Below are 17,488 nucleotides of genomic sequence, written 5' to 3'. Positions count from 1 at the left end.
ACAAATTGATGTGAAGATGTATAATTACTTGAAAACATTCATCATCATGCAGCTTCTTTTTTATGAAGTGGATATTGCTCAGTGAAAAGCAGACTTAATAGCAGACTGAATTTGTTGAAATTGATCTCCTGGAGTGCTGCAAACTGCGGTGTAATTTGATAGAGGAGCGGAGTGTCTCAACCTCTCTGACTCCAGTTTGGCTCTTTAAAATCACACCACCAAAAACGCTACTCCATTACAGTTACTGGTGCAAAAATGTAATCTGTTACTTGGACTGTGGTGTGACATTACCGTCACCTCTTTGCCCTCAGCCGTCGGGGGGTGTTGATGCGGTGTGTTAGTTTTTAGATGGTGCCTTCAGCTCTCTAATCCTGCGAGCAGAGAGGTGCTGCTGTCGCTGACAGACTGACTGACAGGCAGGCGGAGAGGACCCAGCTGTGATGGCTGGTGTCGGCTCAGTGGCAGCCTTATGATGAATTGCCTCTCTTGAATGATAGCGCTGTTACTGAATGATACCGAGGCAGGATTGTTCTGTCAGCATCTCACCTGCGACCGCAAATAAAGAAATAAGGGAGAAATGAACCGCTATGCAACCCCCCTCCCCATCTTTTTATTTTTCATTAAAGATGCCTCCTCCCATAGATCTCCATATGCAGTGATTTGGAACTGGAAGTTTGTGCAGTAATATGCCCGAGGAAATTGCCTTGTAGAACCACAAATGCAGCTGAACCTTTGAGCGATTGAAAGCTGCCTCTACTTTGTGTTTTACTTTGTGTTATTTTCAACTGAGTCTATCTGCAGAACCACTTCCTGTGTGTTTGTCTTTATTGCCACTGCATAAATTATATCCAATTGAATCATTGTAAACATCCCTTTGATCTTTGACAATACAACAGGAAATAATAAACATTCCATTTGTTTGCTCATAACTTCAATTTCTTTCCTGCACTTTGTGCTGTGTTTCTCTTCTTTCACTTTTATTCCAATACTCATTTCACTGTTCTCTCTGTTCACAGCTCAGACGACTACTATGAGTACGGACAGGGTGAGGAATCATATGATTCTTATGGTGAGTTGCAGACCTCTCTTACATTTTATTCTTTGTCAATTGTCAAAGCATCAGTTTGTAGTTCTGATGCCACACTGCTGGATTTTACTCAGTTGCCATCAGTTCCTTATGCAGCGGTATGGCGTAATATCCAGTGTTTCCACGGCAACAATAAACATGTGTCTGTTATGGCCACTCTGTCATTTGGGCAGCCACGACAATAAAAATGTATATCATAGGTTAGGTCAATTTTTAATTAATTTAGATATTTTAGTGTAAAAATTCTACATATTGTATGTTTAGAATAACAATTTTACTAATCAGAATCAGAAATACTTTGTTCATCCCGGGGGGAAATGTGGTCGTTACAGTTGCTCTCAAACACAATATAAAGGAAATATAAAAGCATAGAATAAAATAAAAAATAGAAATATAAGTGGAATAAGCAGAAGTAATGACCAAAGTGCAGGTAATCAGAAGAATAATATAGTATATACAAGCACGGTAAATTGTTCACTGGCCTTAGTGATTCATTTTGTTGTTTGACTGTTAAATATTTCTAATACCAAATAAGCTGACCGTGCATCTTACGAAGCACTTTGACGTTTTCAAACAGTGACAGTTTAAAGGAGGTTAGGAAGTAAATACCCCTCAAGCAGCCTGCAGGCTCACAATGCTAACCAATATGTTACAGCCACAGTAACCAGTGATAAAGCAAATTATGGAGGGTGTGGTTTTTCAAATAAAGCTGTGACTAAATGGTCTTTATAAGTCTGAAGATTGTAGGAATTTGAAGCCTATTATAATGCAAATTGTGTACTTGAGTTATTACCTTCTTTTACATGTATGGCCCTATTTAAATTATCTAAAGCGCTTACCTAACGCTCTCTACTTTTAGTTAAGTGTCACACAACCTGGGTAAGTGAGCACGGAGCTAAAGAGGTTGGAAGAAGTGGCTTGATTATGGCAAAGGTGTGTTTTGGGAGTAACATGATTCAAACCAAACAGAGTGTCAGCTCTTAAATGACATAAGAGCCAGGTGTGCCTACAGGCAGGCACAGATTTCAGTCTTTTTTCATGAATAGTCCATACTCTGACCGGCTCATGTATCTTCTCTCCATCCATTGGGCCCCGTAACACACAGACCACCCACATGTCACTGTATGACTAACTTCATTCATTATTAAAATCTCCAGACACGCCGACACAGTCAGACAGGATTAAAAGTTGACTAGCGTTCCATGTGTTTAATATCACAGAAGTTGGCTGTTGTTTGCCTATTATTGTTGCTGCTGCTGCTTTTTCTAAATGCCTACCTATGCCCTCTATTGTGTGCATAACAGCCATGTGTGTAAAGAGTGTGTAATACAGAGAGAGCACACGCTGGACAGCATGGTTTTGGCCTCAGGTGAGGTTTTCAGTCTGTGCAGGGCATGAGTCTTTTTTATGCCCATGTTGATGCGCCTTTCTTAAATGCAGGAAAGTACTGAAACATGGATTTTTGGCTTTAGACCATGTTTCAGTTAGATTATGAGGCAGTTATTTAGCAGTTTATTAAGTAGCTTATTATGTCCTCAAGGCAGGAACACGCCACCCCTGTGCCTCTCCATGACGCCCAAGGTCGCTTACCTAGATGCATGTGTATTTGCTATTTACATAAAGGGATGCGATGGTTGGGAAAGAGGCAACTGAATCAGGTGGAAAATACAACTGACACTTCGCCTGTACCCTAAAAGCGTCAGATGTACAACAGGGCCTGTTTTGTTTGTCTTAGCAGAGTATAATTAAGTATGGATGCTCACATTAGACGAGTGCTCATCAGGACATCATGCTTGGCTTCATATATTTACGCTCATCCCCAGTTAACGAAATCTCGATCATCTTTTTCAAGCACTGCCTGGTTATGCCTTGCTCCTGCAATCAGCTAAACATAACTGTTTAATGTTTAATGCCACTTTGAATGAGTGGTGTCTGGTGCATAGACAGTTTATCTTGTGATGTGAACAGCTCCATTTGCCAGAGTTCAGATGAAGTTGAAACCACTGACAATACTGTGTCAGCTTCTGACAGGTGAAAAAAAAAAAAATGGGCCAAGGTCATACTTGCTGCAGAGTGCACTCCAATGATAGTCTAGGCAACATACAGTACAGCACAGACCGCAATGGGGCTATTCAGGGTTATTACTTTGTTATTTCAAGTGGGCCAACCAATCAAATACAGATCTGGAATCCATTAGCATTCTAAATGATGGAACAAACTTCTTATACATAACAACTATGGAAATTATAAGAATGGCAAAAAAATTAAATGGTAGAAAGGAGATGTACGTTGCTTCATTTGTCATGTCTGGAGCTGGTGTGAAGTTGATGTCTTTTTGTACACAAAGGTTTGGGGTTTTAAAATATGTATATGAATAATATGTCAAGAAATAAACATGTTTAATTGTTTCCTCTGCATAAGGAGGATAACATATATTGAGCCCAGACTTTAAAATTGGTTCAGTCTTTTTTTTTTCTTTTCTTTTTTTTTATTAGTCAAAGCTATAAAAATTTCACCAACTTTCCGAACCAACCACGTGAGAGAACTAAGAACCTTCGGCTCATTAGAGTGCTGCAGTCCTGCACATGAAATAAAAAGCACTGCCGCATGGGTCACACAGCCAAAAGTCGACAGTTCAAAGGAAAACAGATAAACGGCGTTGATGTGAATCCTTGTTCTCGAAACACAAGGTAACCTTGGTCTGTTTCTTCAAAGTGTCTGTCAGTGAAAGGGTGACAGGTTTAATTAAGGAGTATTGGCTATGTGCTGCCAACAGAGAGCCTGTACATAGAAAAAACAACAACCCTTTGTGAGCCTCAGCTCAAGGGAACTCTCAGCGCTGGCTGAAGATCAGACAAAGGGTGCCATCGATACTGGCACTTTCACATTGACAGTACCAGGGGGAACACAGGGGCTGATTTGGGCTAATGGTAATTGTGACCTTTTTGCTGGGAGACACTAAACGGGTTCTTTTCAAGTAGCTATTTGATCTTCTCATTCAATTATCTGTGATGCATCCTTCCAGGTGAAAGTCAAGTGTCTTAGTGTGAATCGCTGTTTGATTCCCGACATGAAAAAGGCGCTTTTGTTATAAGATGAGGGTTATTGATGCCACACATTCACAGTGCTCAATACAGGATTTGCTAAATAGACTCAAGCTGTTTTCACACATGCATTCCTGAAATGTCTAGAGCTGTTCAGGACAGCCTTCCCCTAAAATCAATCCGAGTTACTTAATATCATGTGTTGCCACCAGCTAGTGTGAACTGTTCCCTGTCTGAGAGGAGGGGGGGTGATATCTCAGTTGGCAAGACATGACGTATGCTGCTGTAACCCAAAATGGTGAACCAACCAAAAGGGTTAGGGTTAGGAGTCTGGTGAGTGAGAGAGAGAGAGTGGGGAATGACATGCAGGAGAGGAGCCACAGGTCGTTTTTGATCCCAGGCCGACCGCTTGAAGGACTACAGCCTCCATACATAGGGCGCGGTCACTTACCACTAGGTTATCGGCGCTACTTTTATGACAATGTTTTTTCTTTTTGTAATGCTTTGTGTAACCACATGTATTCACGGTGGGAAAAAAATGATTAGAAACGAAACATGGCAATCAGAAACGAGTATGAAGCCGCTTCAGCTAGCAGTTCATTTTCCTGAATATTTCCTGCTTTGTTCCCACATCAGTTCATCCCAACTTCCTGTTGAAATCTTTACAAGGGGGCTGGCTGGAAAAGTCTGAAAAAAATTGGAGCGAAAAACATTTTTTCTGCACAAGCAGCTCACCCTGAAAATGCCTTTAAAGAAAAATCAGGAGTTTTTTGCATGTGCGAAACCAATACATTGGTTCGAGGTTCAAGGTTAATTTATTGTCATTCCAGAAACATGGGGGGTTGCAGGGGGCTGCAGCTAAGCAGCTGTCATTGGGCAAAAGGCAGGGTACACCCTGGACTGTAAGGTTGCTATAAATGAATGAATGAATGAATGTTTTTGGACACACTTGTAATCAATCTTTCTCCTGTTTCTTTCCTTTTTTTCTTCCAAACCAGGTGTGGAAGAGTGGGCAAACAATCGTGGCAAAGCACCATCAGCACGAACAACCAAGGGAGTGTACAGAGAACAGCCATACACCAGATATTGAACTGTTTATACAACCAACACCAGAGTCCTCATGGCTGTTTCAACCCAAGTAATGGATTTTTTATGGACATTCCCACCTTTTTAGAATTGAGAACTAAAAATAAGAAAACAGAAACGGTGAAAAATTAAGACTGACTAATGAGTCAAAAGTTGTTTTCGAAAAATGTTACTCCCTTATTATATAAAAAAAGATAATCCCACTGGGTAAAAATATGTCAAGCAATTGAAGTAATATATCCCTTCCTCTATTACAAATCACCTGGATGTTGAGATGAAGACAGATTCCGTAGTACATTAAGTTTCTCTCTCAGCTATGTGATTGTGAAGAATGACATTGTATCAAGCTCTTTCACTCAGTAATGACTCAGTCCAAGCTGCTGTCGATACAATGTTTCTACACAGCTGCCAGTACGACTTAATTTATAACCCTCTATTCTTCAGACCTTGAACTGCGTGGTTGATCACTTAAAAATGTAGTAGCTTAGCTCTAGGAAAGTGCAGTACTGTAGATATTTCTTTTCTGAGGGGTAATGGGTGCAATTGTGTCCCTTTGTAAATGAAAGATTTACAACTGAAAAAAAGAGATGAGTCAAACTGTTAACCTTATTGTTTTGCTGTTTCCTCCTTTTTGTAAGATAATAGTTTGTTAGTGTTAAAGGGCTTATAAAAGCATGGTGTGCAACTGTGGATATTGTCAGCTGTTTTATTCTGAAATTAAAAAAAAAAAAAAAAAAAAACATGTAGTTGTGATCATCATAATAGCCCCGAAAAACATCCACTTAAAAACATCTATAAATAACCGCTCAGACTTTATGTATACCCGACAAAACCAGAGCTGCGTAACAGTCGAGGAGCTTTTTTTCCCATTTATTTTGTGATTCCTTTAAAGATATTTTTAAATCAGTCATTTTGATGTCATTATTTGGTTTCAATACAAGATTTTTTTTGGCATAATAATCCATTTGAGGGTCCTACATCACACGCTGGTGAATTAGTCGTCATACCCATCTAGAGATTTGTTCAACCATATTGATTTTGAGCTTATGTAAGCCCTTTAATATTTTTCTTCTTTGTTGATGCTGAATAAACATTTTGAAAGAAAACACTTGTGTTGCAAGAGAATAATTATGGACTTTTAAAAAAGCTTTATAATTTAAACTAACAAACCCAAACAACAAAGGCTGGACAGTTTCTCATATCTACCTACAAGACAGGAGCATTAACGCAATCGAAACCCAAACCCCTGCCCCAAAAAAAAAACATATGCAGTATGTATGAATAAAATTCCAAATTTGTATCAGACAGTATTACATACAGCGTGAGGCTGTGTTTGACCTTTAATTGACCTTTGTAATCTGATAAGAATGCTTTCCTATTTGTATTTGAACACCATGTGATGAATTTGTTGGAAATCTCCCCGACTGAGATTTAAAAGGGTTTAGCGATAACAACATCGGCACTCTTGAAACGGGCTCCACTCTGTTTGTTCATATAATTCGATGTGAGGCGGTCGCTGATCACGTCAGGCATCATCAGTAAACACACATTAACTCTCTGAGTGTTTACTCCCAACAGAAACAGCGTGTAGCGCTGCATGAAAGCCTCCTTGACCTCTAGGAAAGTGTTCGCATCGGTATGGGTATTGGGTTGGGGGTGGATGGGGGGGTGGTTTTGCTCTCTCTTCTTGTTTTGCTCTTTCTGCTCTCCTCCGGTCATGTGACCCTCTCCCAGTCGTTTAAAGAGCCTGCCTTTGCCCCGTCCATTAAAGAGACTCTAAATGACCCCCAGCTGACCTCCGCAGAGAGAGGATGGCAGTAGCTGTTTAAAAAGACCTCCATCCCACAAGGTAAACAACCTGACCCAGTTTAACCTCTCCCCTAACGTAGATTAACATAAAACCTCTCTAAACTTAAATGTAATATGTATTCCTGTCTCTGTTAAGTCCGTAATCTAGCCACGAAACTGGGAATAATTAGATATCTGTAACAAACAGTGTAAACAAGTATGATAAATAGCAGTAATATTCTAACAAACTGTGTAGTGAAATAACTGTATCCTAAGACTTTGATAAAACCTATCCTCTGTTACAATAAGTCAACCATAAAATATGATATCTGTGCGATGTTTTCATGATATGACCTGTATACTATGTTCATGTTGTTAACTTGCATGGTCATGGTAGTGTTTATATTCCTTTCCAGGTGGATGACCTGGCTGTATAAGGCCATCCATACCAGTATCTCGATGGTGCTAAAGGTATGTTGTTCATTGAATAATGCATTCCATGTTAAGGATGATTTTGTTTGCATTTAATAATTCAACTCTAATGAAAGTGTGGGGTCAAAAAACAGTCAAATATATAAAAGTGCTGCCATTGGATGCAATGGACCTTTAGGGATTCTTTAAGAGCATCCGAGATGTTTGAAATCGGGCTCTTGACCATTTTTCTGCAAAGTTCTTTTAAATGTTAAAAATGCAAGCTATATGTCATGTTTTGTGCTTTTAAAGCGATAAATATCTCAGATCAGGGTGAAATAAGGGTCAACAATTTTTTGAGCATCAATAATGTGTCCAAGTGCCTTAATAGCAGTTTATTTTTAGTTAGTGTGATGATACACATTGTCTCATTTGAGGATATAAAGGATTTTCCTGTTAACTTTATTCTGTACTGACAGTTCTGGGTCTGTGAGGTTAAAACACACGAGATGCTCTAAGGTTAAATCTAATGGCCCTTGCAGATTATTGAAAATCTTACCAATGATGATGCAATAATAACTTTACTACTATAAATACATTTCATTAAATTACATTTTTTAAAACCATTTAACAAAGTGCTTTTCAGTTTAAACAAGGCGACACAAAAAAAAACACACAAAGACAAATATAAAATGCAAATAAATGTAAATGAGACCCAACAATAAAACGCTGATTAAAAAAAACAAGAGTATAAATTAGTTTTAAAGGATTTTTTTGGGGGGGCGGGGGGGCACTTTTAGTGCCTTTATTGTAGAAATAGGAAAGTGGATAGAGTCGGAAATCAGGGAGAGAGAGAGTGGGGAATTAAATGCGAGAAAGGCGCCCCAGGTCGGATTCTAACCTGGGTCGCCCGCCAGGAGGATTACAGCCTCCGTACATGTGGCCCGTGCGTTAACCACTGCACTGCCTGCGCCCCTTTTCAAGGGAAATTGAAAGAGGATACAGAGTTTGCCTTCTCTGAGATCTCTAGGTTTCACAGCTCGGTCAAAGACTCTGTCCCCCTTTTGTGACCAGTCGAGTTTAAGGAACCCTGCTGGAAGATCTCAGGCAGGGGTCAGGCTCATAGGGAGTTATAAAACCCAGTGGCGATTCTAGAATCCATTTGGGCCCTCCAACCAGCTTCAGCACGGCAATTAGAGTGAGTGCTGTCAGATGGGGCCCCATTAGGGAGGTTTCCTACTGTCATTGCAAAATTAGCACATTTTGGGCGCTGCTTTGGTACAAAGTTTGTCAGCCCTCTGTGCTGCCTACTGGTCTTGGGGCCCCAAGCAGTGGCCTGTTGACAAGCAGCGTTTCTGATAAAACCACAGATATAGAGTAGAACCTGGTAATTAACTGTAAGGCTTTTAAAACAAGCAATACGATCTGAATAATCAATTTGAAAACTCACATGTAGCCAGCGAAGGGAAGCAAGGACAGGAGTGATGTTGTCACTTCTCTCGCTATGCGTTAAAAGCCCTGAAGCAGCGTTTTGAATTAATTGCAGTCTTTGGATGTTACGCTTGCTGATGCTGGAATAAAGTGCACTACAATTGTAGAGTATGGAAGAAAGAAATGCTTGGTTAACCTTTAATAAGTCAGCAGGAGGAAGGAAGGACCTGATTGTGCTAAATCGTCTCAGTTGGTTAAAGCAGGACTTCATATAAAGCTTATTTTTTTATACACTGTATGGAAAAAATGTAAAGGGTCAAAATATTTTGAATGAAGAGATTTAATCAAGGTAACACTTTGGAAATGGTCTGAAACAAAAAAGGCTGATTGCATAATGTCATCGACTTTCAGTTATGACACTGTTTTTTCATTGATGAAAATATGTAACAAATGAGCATGAATTATAAGCAGTTTTATAACTGTTAGGCTGAGCGGTAGGCTCAAAACCGAGACTGTCTGCATCCCGAGGGTCAGGGTAAGTAAAATGAGATCCCCACCAGATGAAGGTTTGACCCTCGGTAAAAAAAAAAATCTCAAATGATGGTGTCACCTGTTTCGGTGTTCGCTTAAAAACCCAAAGCAAGTACAAAATACAATATTCCACAGAGGACACAGTGTTATCATGACATATCAAATATTTATGTGACTTTGAGGAAAGTTGATGCTCTCTTGACGGATGTTTAATGTGGAAATATATTTTTGAAGCTTGAGAAATCCTTTAGAAATCGCCGCTTGTTTAGATTTTGACCCTCAGCTCTCCTAACATGCCCTTCCACACCACCATAAAAGGGGATTCCTGTCCCCCTGGATTCTGTGCCTCACTTTGAACCTATACAATAAGTGTATGAGAGCACTTTGTGTCATCCTTGCAGCTCTACTTTGAAATTATGTCATGTGCTTATACAAAGTAGAGGAACGTAATGCCTGACTGACTATCACAACGTGATAAGAGGACAGACCCTAACTGTCCTTCTTTGCTTTTAATTTCCCTTTTTTTTTTTTTAAAGCTTACATTGTTCCTCTTTCTCTCTTCTCTCCTCTCCTAATAGACTTGACAAAACCCACACAGGAGCTTCCCTCCAAACATTCAAGCCCACACAATGTCAAACCAAATCCAGAAAAAGGCCATCCAACCTCACAAAGGAGCTGCTCGGTGGCCAAATCTCCGACTTTCAAATTTTCCACAGCCTGAACTGAGGTGAAACCTGCAGGGGACAAAATGGAATGACCTGTGGAGATACAAAAAAAAAAAAAAAAGAAACAAGAGGGGGGGAGGGAGAGGGTGGAAAGATAATGCATGTATCACACATCGCCATTCTCTGGAGTAAGGAGTTGGGAGAGGAAACGGGGCCTGTAAGGCAAATGGAGTTCCACATCCTCGGGGACGATCTGTCGGGGAATAGTTTCTTCAGAGCTTCATTGGCTCTGTATACATTTTACATACACACAGGTGTGCTCTGAACTGACTGTGAACCTGCCCGCTGAATGTCTTGATTTAGGCTCTCGGTAAAAAGAACGAGTCTACCACTTATGTGAGACATTAAACGTCACCTACTAGTGCGGATGAGTCAAAAAAATCATGCGATATGCTCGGAGGAGATGACGTCATACTTCTTGAGACACTTCTAATCTTATGTGCTCATTAACCTATATTCAATCCACTCCAATGAATAAATCACTCCCCAAGTGCCTTATTGTTGCATTGTTATGACAGGTTTTCATGTTTAGTCTCATTGCCAGAGTTACAATGTGGGACAGTGCACAAAGAGTAGCTGTTTTTTTTTCTTCTTTTATGCTGTTTTGTTGGTTTTCTGGTACGCATTTCCCAAAGCTGGAAAACATCCCCCAGCCACACACACAAGAGTACAGTCCATCCCAGATGTATTGCTTAATCAGAATCGACTTCAGTGGATATTACAATTCCAAAATAGCTTTCCACCGGGAGAGAGAGCTTCATTCTGTCTTGTGCATAAGTCCAGATAGGCTGATCCGTATTCCTCACAGTTGTATGTGCTCAGTGGCAGACAATAGTTTTCCATTAGAGGAAGTGATTCTCTCTGGAGCCCGGGGCCAAGCCTCACACAATAACACAGCGACCTAAAGCTTGCATCTCAGGCTCCCAGAGTCAACTCTCATCACCTCCGGGGGGCTGATTTCCCCCCTCTGCGGTGGCTTAAAAAGACAGGCTTATCTGAAGTGAGCTTGTCTAACTTAATAAAGTAAGAGCAGTGTATTTGATTAAGAATGCATACAAAGGAGGACTGCGAGATCTGTCACTGGGAGACAAGTCCATTTCAGGGTGCAGATCGATGGGTCACTAACGCTTGGTACAAAAACCACTGGATGTGTTCTTTTCCAAGGAGAATCTGGAACAGGAACAGAATTATGAGAAACAGATTACAGGCTGTGAAAGTCTCTTTTCTAAATCAGCTGCTTGCTTTGAATGATCAGGCCTTACATGAACACACGGAGGGGGGGTTCAATAAGACTGGAATGTATAGCTGCTATTAGCACAAAAGATTGCACATCATTATCACCCACTATCTGCTCAGTCTCAAGGTGTAATTCGGCATATTGCACTTATGTTATTCCTGCACAAACAGGCCCATGAAATCTTTGAAGTCTGAATGTGGAGAGAAGCCATCTGCATCTCCACATTTAAAAAATGGTCCACATAGGTTTTTAGCTTCATGCCCATCACGTGAAAAGACAGGAAACTCCATACATTCAACTGTATATGGCTGAGTTTAACTTCAAGTGCATTCACACTTGCACAAAACTCCCTGAAAACTCCTGAAGTTTTCTGAAACTCCTGAAGTTTTCTGAAACTCCTGAAGTTTTCAGGCTGATCTGCACGTGTGAACAGCCTGATTTTCATTCTGATTATATCCAGAGTTTCTCCTGCCAGCCCCCTTCTTTTTTTTTTTGTTGAAAGTTGAAGTGAGCTGATTTGAGAACACAGCAGGATATAATAAGGGGAATTCAATTTGAGCGAGTGGGAGGGGGTGGTAACGTTAATTCCCTGCAATCAGTACACAACTTCAAGCTGTATGCATGCAAACATTGCGATCTCTGCGCCGAAATTTAAAAAGCTGCATTGTGTTTTTTGTTGGCAAGTATTTTCTTCTCCACTTCTTTGTTGATATTGTGATTCTGTTGAACTGCACATTTTGATATGAAAGTAAATATTCTATTCATAAAAGTCAAAAAGCTGACTGTTGCCTTGTCTGCCACTTCAGTGTCATTCTTTTGAAGTCATGTCTTGCCTCGGTGAGATCCCCCGCCCCTCCTCCCGTCTGACCAGTATAGTCTCCAGCTTTGAAGTTGTAAGTGTGACCGACCAGATAAGGAGGATGTCAGGAGCAGCCTTCCTAAAACTCTTGACATTTTCATGATTGCTTAGGTGAAAACGGCTTTACAAATCCTTTTAAAAACTGGTTTTTTGATTCCGCTAAGTGAGCGCGTCCACTTGTTTTTTTCTTGCTCACATGTCACATCTAAAGCGGCTGCCTTTTTGTTCAGTAATTAACTAGAGGACTCTTAATCTTTGTGAGATTAAAACAACCTGATCAATGCTGGAGTGCCCCTCTGTCTCCTTCAGAAGTGGGCACTCATGTGAACAGAGGTCAGCATGTATCTCCTGCTCAGTAAGATTTAGAGGAATCGATCATGACAGAATTTTGAGTGAACATGGGAGAACAGAAGCAATAATACAGAGAATGTACCACCATGATGCGAGTAGGTGCAACAAACAATGAGAGGAATGTTTTTAATGGAAAAGAATGCTTTATAGAGAGATGCAGGTATGAGACAGGATCAGGACAACAAAACAACTTTCTTTATCCATGTGTAAGCAAAGTCAGTGTATGTCCTTGGCAACCATGTCCTGTATAAACTGCTTTGTTCATACTGTACATCACATTTCTTTAGAGCTCAGCTGTTGAGTTTAACTGAGTCGATAAGAAAAACCATGTCGAGGTGTCAGATATCCTGACGGCTAATAAAGATTTTCCCATGTTGATAGAAAAAAAAAAAAAAGGAAGATTAGTATTCTCTTGTCAGAATGTGTTGAATGTGCAGCGCCAACTACAATGTGAAGCTCTTCTTCCTTTGATTCACACACACTTCAAAGTCAGAGTATGTTCACCCACCGCAGTGTGTCATGTTGGGAACCGGATCATAAAAAAACAATTCCGCTGTATTAACTGTTCAAGACAGACATGTACAGTGTAATGAAATCTGCTCTAAAAATAATTTTTTCATTAACTCCTGGGGGGAAGGCTCGTGATGAGTTTTGGCAGTTGGCATGTTTTTCCTACTTCAGAAACAAAACACTGCAGGGATATTATTTACCTTGATATGCCCTTGAAATAAGAGTTGCAGATCAAATAAGTTTGTGTTGCAAAGTCTGTCTCAATCTCCAACCTTTTAAATATTGTATGTTCCCCAGCACTGCTGCTGCTGCTGCCTTGGATACATCTCTCTCCTCATGTAAATGCTGCTGTTCTTTATTCTTTCAGCTTTTTCCCCCCTCTCGCTGTTTCCATCCTTCAGGCCTATCCACTTTGAAGTTGTTTCTCAGCTATGTGAAATTTAAGATTAAAGTCTGTCTGTTCATGCCCCCCCCCCCCTTCAATACCTACTCACATGTAAACAAAGCAAGACAAGAAGAAGGGGTTGTTGCTTTAATAGGCCAAAGGCGGCAGTATTATGATGGAGCCATAAATCATAATGTGTACTTAAAGCATCACTGGATCAGTAACCTGTGACATAGGGCCACTTCAGACGACAAGTTTTCTGTCAATTTTGTTTTACACTGCAGCATTTACAAAGCTTTTTTTGTGTGTCCTTTTCTAAAATTCTTAGACTGCTACTGATACCAGAAGCGTATGTCTGTTTGTGAATAGCTCAGTGTACATGTGTAGGGTGGTGGAGCGAGGGAAGAGAGAGAGGACAGAAGTGAATATGTGTTTTCAGTCTATGCAGTGTGCAAGTAACATTGCTGATGCCGGTGTACTGGAGCAGGGTCGGAGGAGAGAAACAAGTTAACGGTAGCTGTATGTGCAGTTTGAGCTATGACAGAGAACTCTACAAAGCTGAAGATGGCGCAAAAAGAAATGGTGTAATAGAACATGGCGTTGGAGATGGGTACGGTGTTTGTTTTTTAAAAGACTGTTGAATAGAAAAGAAAATGTCAACAGACTCTACTAGAGAGGAGACTTAAAAAAAATATCCAGGTGCTGAATTGATTTATTTGGACCCGTCTCACTTTCCCAACAGTGGAACTCTGAAGTTAAATGTGAGTTTTAACAGCTAGCAAAAAGGGAAAAAGGGAAGGGCACTATCATGCATTAGCCGTAGCAAGTCCTGAAGCTCTGGAATAGCTTAGCGTTTATTAGAAAGTGTTCCCCCTCTATAAGCATTTCTAAGACTGAAGACACGCATAGTTTCTAATGCATTTCAGATTGCTACTATATCACCCCTTAATATTCTGAGGTCCTAATGGTCCAAAGTGTATTTGTCTGAATTTTTTAGTCTCCTTCTGCTGTATTCCACTTTATCGTCTTTGCTTTTATCATGTCGTGCTTATTTTGTTTACTGATTTTATCTCACAGGAGAGCACTGTCATCCAACTGTTGTTTTTAAAAAGTGCTTAATAAATACAATTGATTTGATTTAGCTTAGCTTAATTTAAGAAGGCTACAGACTTAACCATGGCTATGGACACAGCACCAAGTTTAGATTCCAACAGATTATTTGTTTAGAGGAAGAAATGTATTGTTTATGAATCAATAAAATCATTTCAAGATCAATATTTGGTGTCAAATTATTGATGTCTGATTGGCTGTAACAACCTGCAAGCTAGGCATTATTACTTACATAATATATGAATCGGGGGGGGGGACTTAAATAATGGTAAAAGGCCTTCACAGTTTTTCTATTTGGCTGCTTACACAATGACCAATACTAGGTCCAAACATGGTAAGTATTTCTATAACGTCCGCTGTTTGTATAAATAGGGTTTGTATGTGTGTGTTCAAATGTGAATATGCATCTCAGACATATTCCTTCCCTGTTTTATTTCCTTTCAGGTGAGAATAACAACATACTATAGTTTCCCCAATAAACTGGAGACTGAGGCTGCAGCAGTTGTGTTGCCTCTGGTCAGCCAGAGTAAGAGCTGATGTACTCTCATGGTACCCAGAACCCACCTCGACTGATCACTTTGTTTTCATTCCAGCTGTGAAGGGGACGCTGCTCAGCTCTCTTTAACAAAAGCACAAACACAGCTGGGAGACTAAACTATTGCTTTTGCTCTCAGTGAGTCTACTGCATTGTAAATAATATAAGCAGACGGAGCACTCACATGACGTAACACATAAGACCTATTCTGTATCACTGTCAGCTCAATATGAATAGACTCGTAGGGTAAGAGGACATTAGTGAGACACCGTCAGGAGGATATTTAAATGCCCATCAACTGTAGTGTTTACTTAACACCACCTTGACACCTTTTTCTACTAGTGGAACATTGACCTTCTAAATGACATTTGCCTTCTGTTCAGATTAGCGTGTCTGGCATTTAAGATGTCCTTATTCAGCCACTTCACCTCAACTGTGCCAGGGAACACAGTAAATAATGGAGGGAACAATCAATGTGCTGGCCTCGTATTCTGTGGGGAGGCTGATAAAACTTGGCGATGTTTAATTGTAGCGTATTTACTTGCATTGTATTAGCCATGATAAAATATTGTAACTATAGCACATTATACCCCGTCCATCCCTGCCCTCACAGAGATGCATCAGAATCATGGCCAACAGTTGAAACTTTGATGGGAAAACCATTCCTTTTTTTAAAGGTTTATTTTGGGGCTTTTTATGCCTTTTATTTGGAGAAAGGACAGTGGAGAGAGAGAGAGGGGAACGACACAAGGGAAAGGAGCCACGCGTCAGAACCAAACCCAGTGCCGCCCGCCTGGAGAACTACATCCTCTGCAAATGGGGCGCATGCACCGATCACCAGGCCAGCGGCGCCCCAGCAAGATGACTTCTATGATGTGCCACAGTCACTTTTTAGATGACTAATATTGCAACAAGTATTAACTTATGTGCTTTGTAATTGAAATTGTGCTTTACTCTTGCGGTGGTTAGTGCTGTTGCCTCACAACGAGAAGGTTCCTGGTTTGAATCCCCGTCTTTCACTGTGGAGTTTACATGTACTCCATGTTCATTCGTGGGTTCCCTCTGGATACTCTGTCTTCCTCCCACAGTCCAAAGACGTGCTCATTAGTTTAATTGGTTAATCTTCATTGCCCCTAGATGTAAATGTGAGTTTGGCTGCTTGGCCGCCTCTTTATGTCAGCCCTGTGATTGACTGGCGGCCAGTCCAGGGTGTACCACGCCTCTCGCTCAATGACATCTGCGATTCTCTCCAGCCCCCCCGCGACCCCGAATTGGAAAAGCGGTATAGATAATATATGGATGGATGCAAAGGTTGTGTCACCTTTTTGTGACCAAGCAGTTAGGAACCGCTAGTTGGGCCCTTCTGGACGATCTCAGGCAGCGATCAGGCTCACGGGGGAGTTAGCGGATCATAGATACAGTATAAGGTAAAGCCTGGCGTTTTAAGGCTTTCAAAACAAGCGACAAGTTCTACATAATAAATCCCAAAACTCACAAGGTAGCCAGTGAGGGGAAGCAAGGACAGGTGTAGTGTGGTCACTTCACTTGCGGTGCATTTAAAATCTGGCAGCAGCGTTTTGAAATAATTGCAGTTTTGATGTTGCTTTCTTTAATGATGGAATAGAGTGCATTACAACAGTGGAATCTGGATGAAATGAATAGAGTATAAGGACTTTTGCAAGTCACCAGGAGAAAAGAATGATTGATTGATTCTGGTTAGTTGTCTCAGTTGGACTGCGTCATCATTATCACCAAGGTATCAAAAGACAACTGTGGGTCAAAGATGACCCTGAGGTTGCCGACCTCTTTGGAAACATTATTAGAGGGGACAGCCAGACTGGGGGTGAGATTGAAGCTAGTACTGGGGTCAGTAGGAGTAATAATAAGAACTTGAGATTTGGAGTCATTGAGCCGTAGAACATTTTTTGACATCCAACATTTTAATTTCTGCACAGGACTTGATCAGACCAGAGGTTCCAGGTTTACACAGGGCATACATTTGAGTGTCAGTGTAAGAATGAAAGCTTATGCATAAGAAGGGACCAAAAACAGACTCCTGTTGTATCCCACAAGAAAGAGGTAGTCTAAAGACATCAAAGGACTTGTCACTGGGAGGTTATGTCCCCTGAGGGTAAATGGACTGTAGTTTTTACTTTACACACCACATTCAAACACTGATGATAGAGGATGCTAAATAAAATCCCATCCACCTTCTTATTGCAGTAATTAAATGCAGTGTCTTGCCCAAGGACATTTCAACATACCAGGAGCTGGAATTGAACCACCAACCCAGAATGGAGCAGGCCATTGGTTTATTTAACTCACAGCTCCTATTGTCCCCATGTTTAACTGAGCTTAAGAACTAATATGAATAATTTCAACCTAAGTTGTCCTATGG

At 40.6% G+C, this 17,488-nt stretch overlaps 1 protein-coding gene across 3 annotated transcripts in view; it reads left to right on the top strand.

The window, feature by feature from the left end:
* Positions 1 to 14,720, top strand: part of khdrbs3 (KH domain containing, RNA binding, signal transduction associated 3) — a 126,051-nt gene extending 111,331 nt beyond the window's left edge. For 2 of the 3 annotated variants that reach the window (XM_065948302.1, XM_020644121.3), the window contains 4 exons: positions 1,017 to 1,069; positions 5,130 to 7,066; positions 7,422 to 7,476; positions 9,957 to 14,720. In XM_065948302.1, the coding sequence (XP_065804374.1) occupies positions 1,017 to 1,069; positions 5,130 to 5,221 (145 nt within the window). In that variant the 3' untranslated portion in view covers positions 5,222 to 7,066; positions 7,422 to 7,476; positions 9,957 to 14,720. The remainder of the gene's footprint in view (positions 1 to 1,016; positions 1,070 to 5,129; positions 7,067 to 7,421; positions 7,477 to 9,956) is intronic. The other variant, XM_065948301.1, reaches the window with a different exon arrangement.
* The last annotated feature ends 2,768 nt before the right edge of the window (positions 14,721 to 17,488 follow it).

Source organism: Labrus bergylta, chromosome 19 (genome assembly GCF_963930695.1).
Source record: "Labrus bergylta chromosome 19, fLabBer1.1, whole genome shotgun sequence".
Lineage (NCBI taxonomy): Eukaryota > Metazoa > Chordata > Actinopteri > Labriformes > Labridae > Labrus > Labrus bergylta.
Note: the sequence above shows the minus strand (reverse complement) of the source record. Positions and strands in the feature narration are given on the sequence as shown.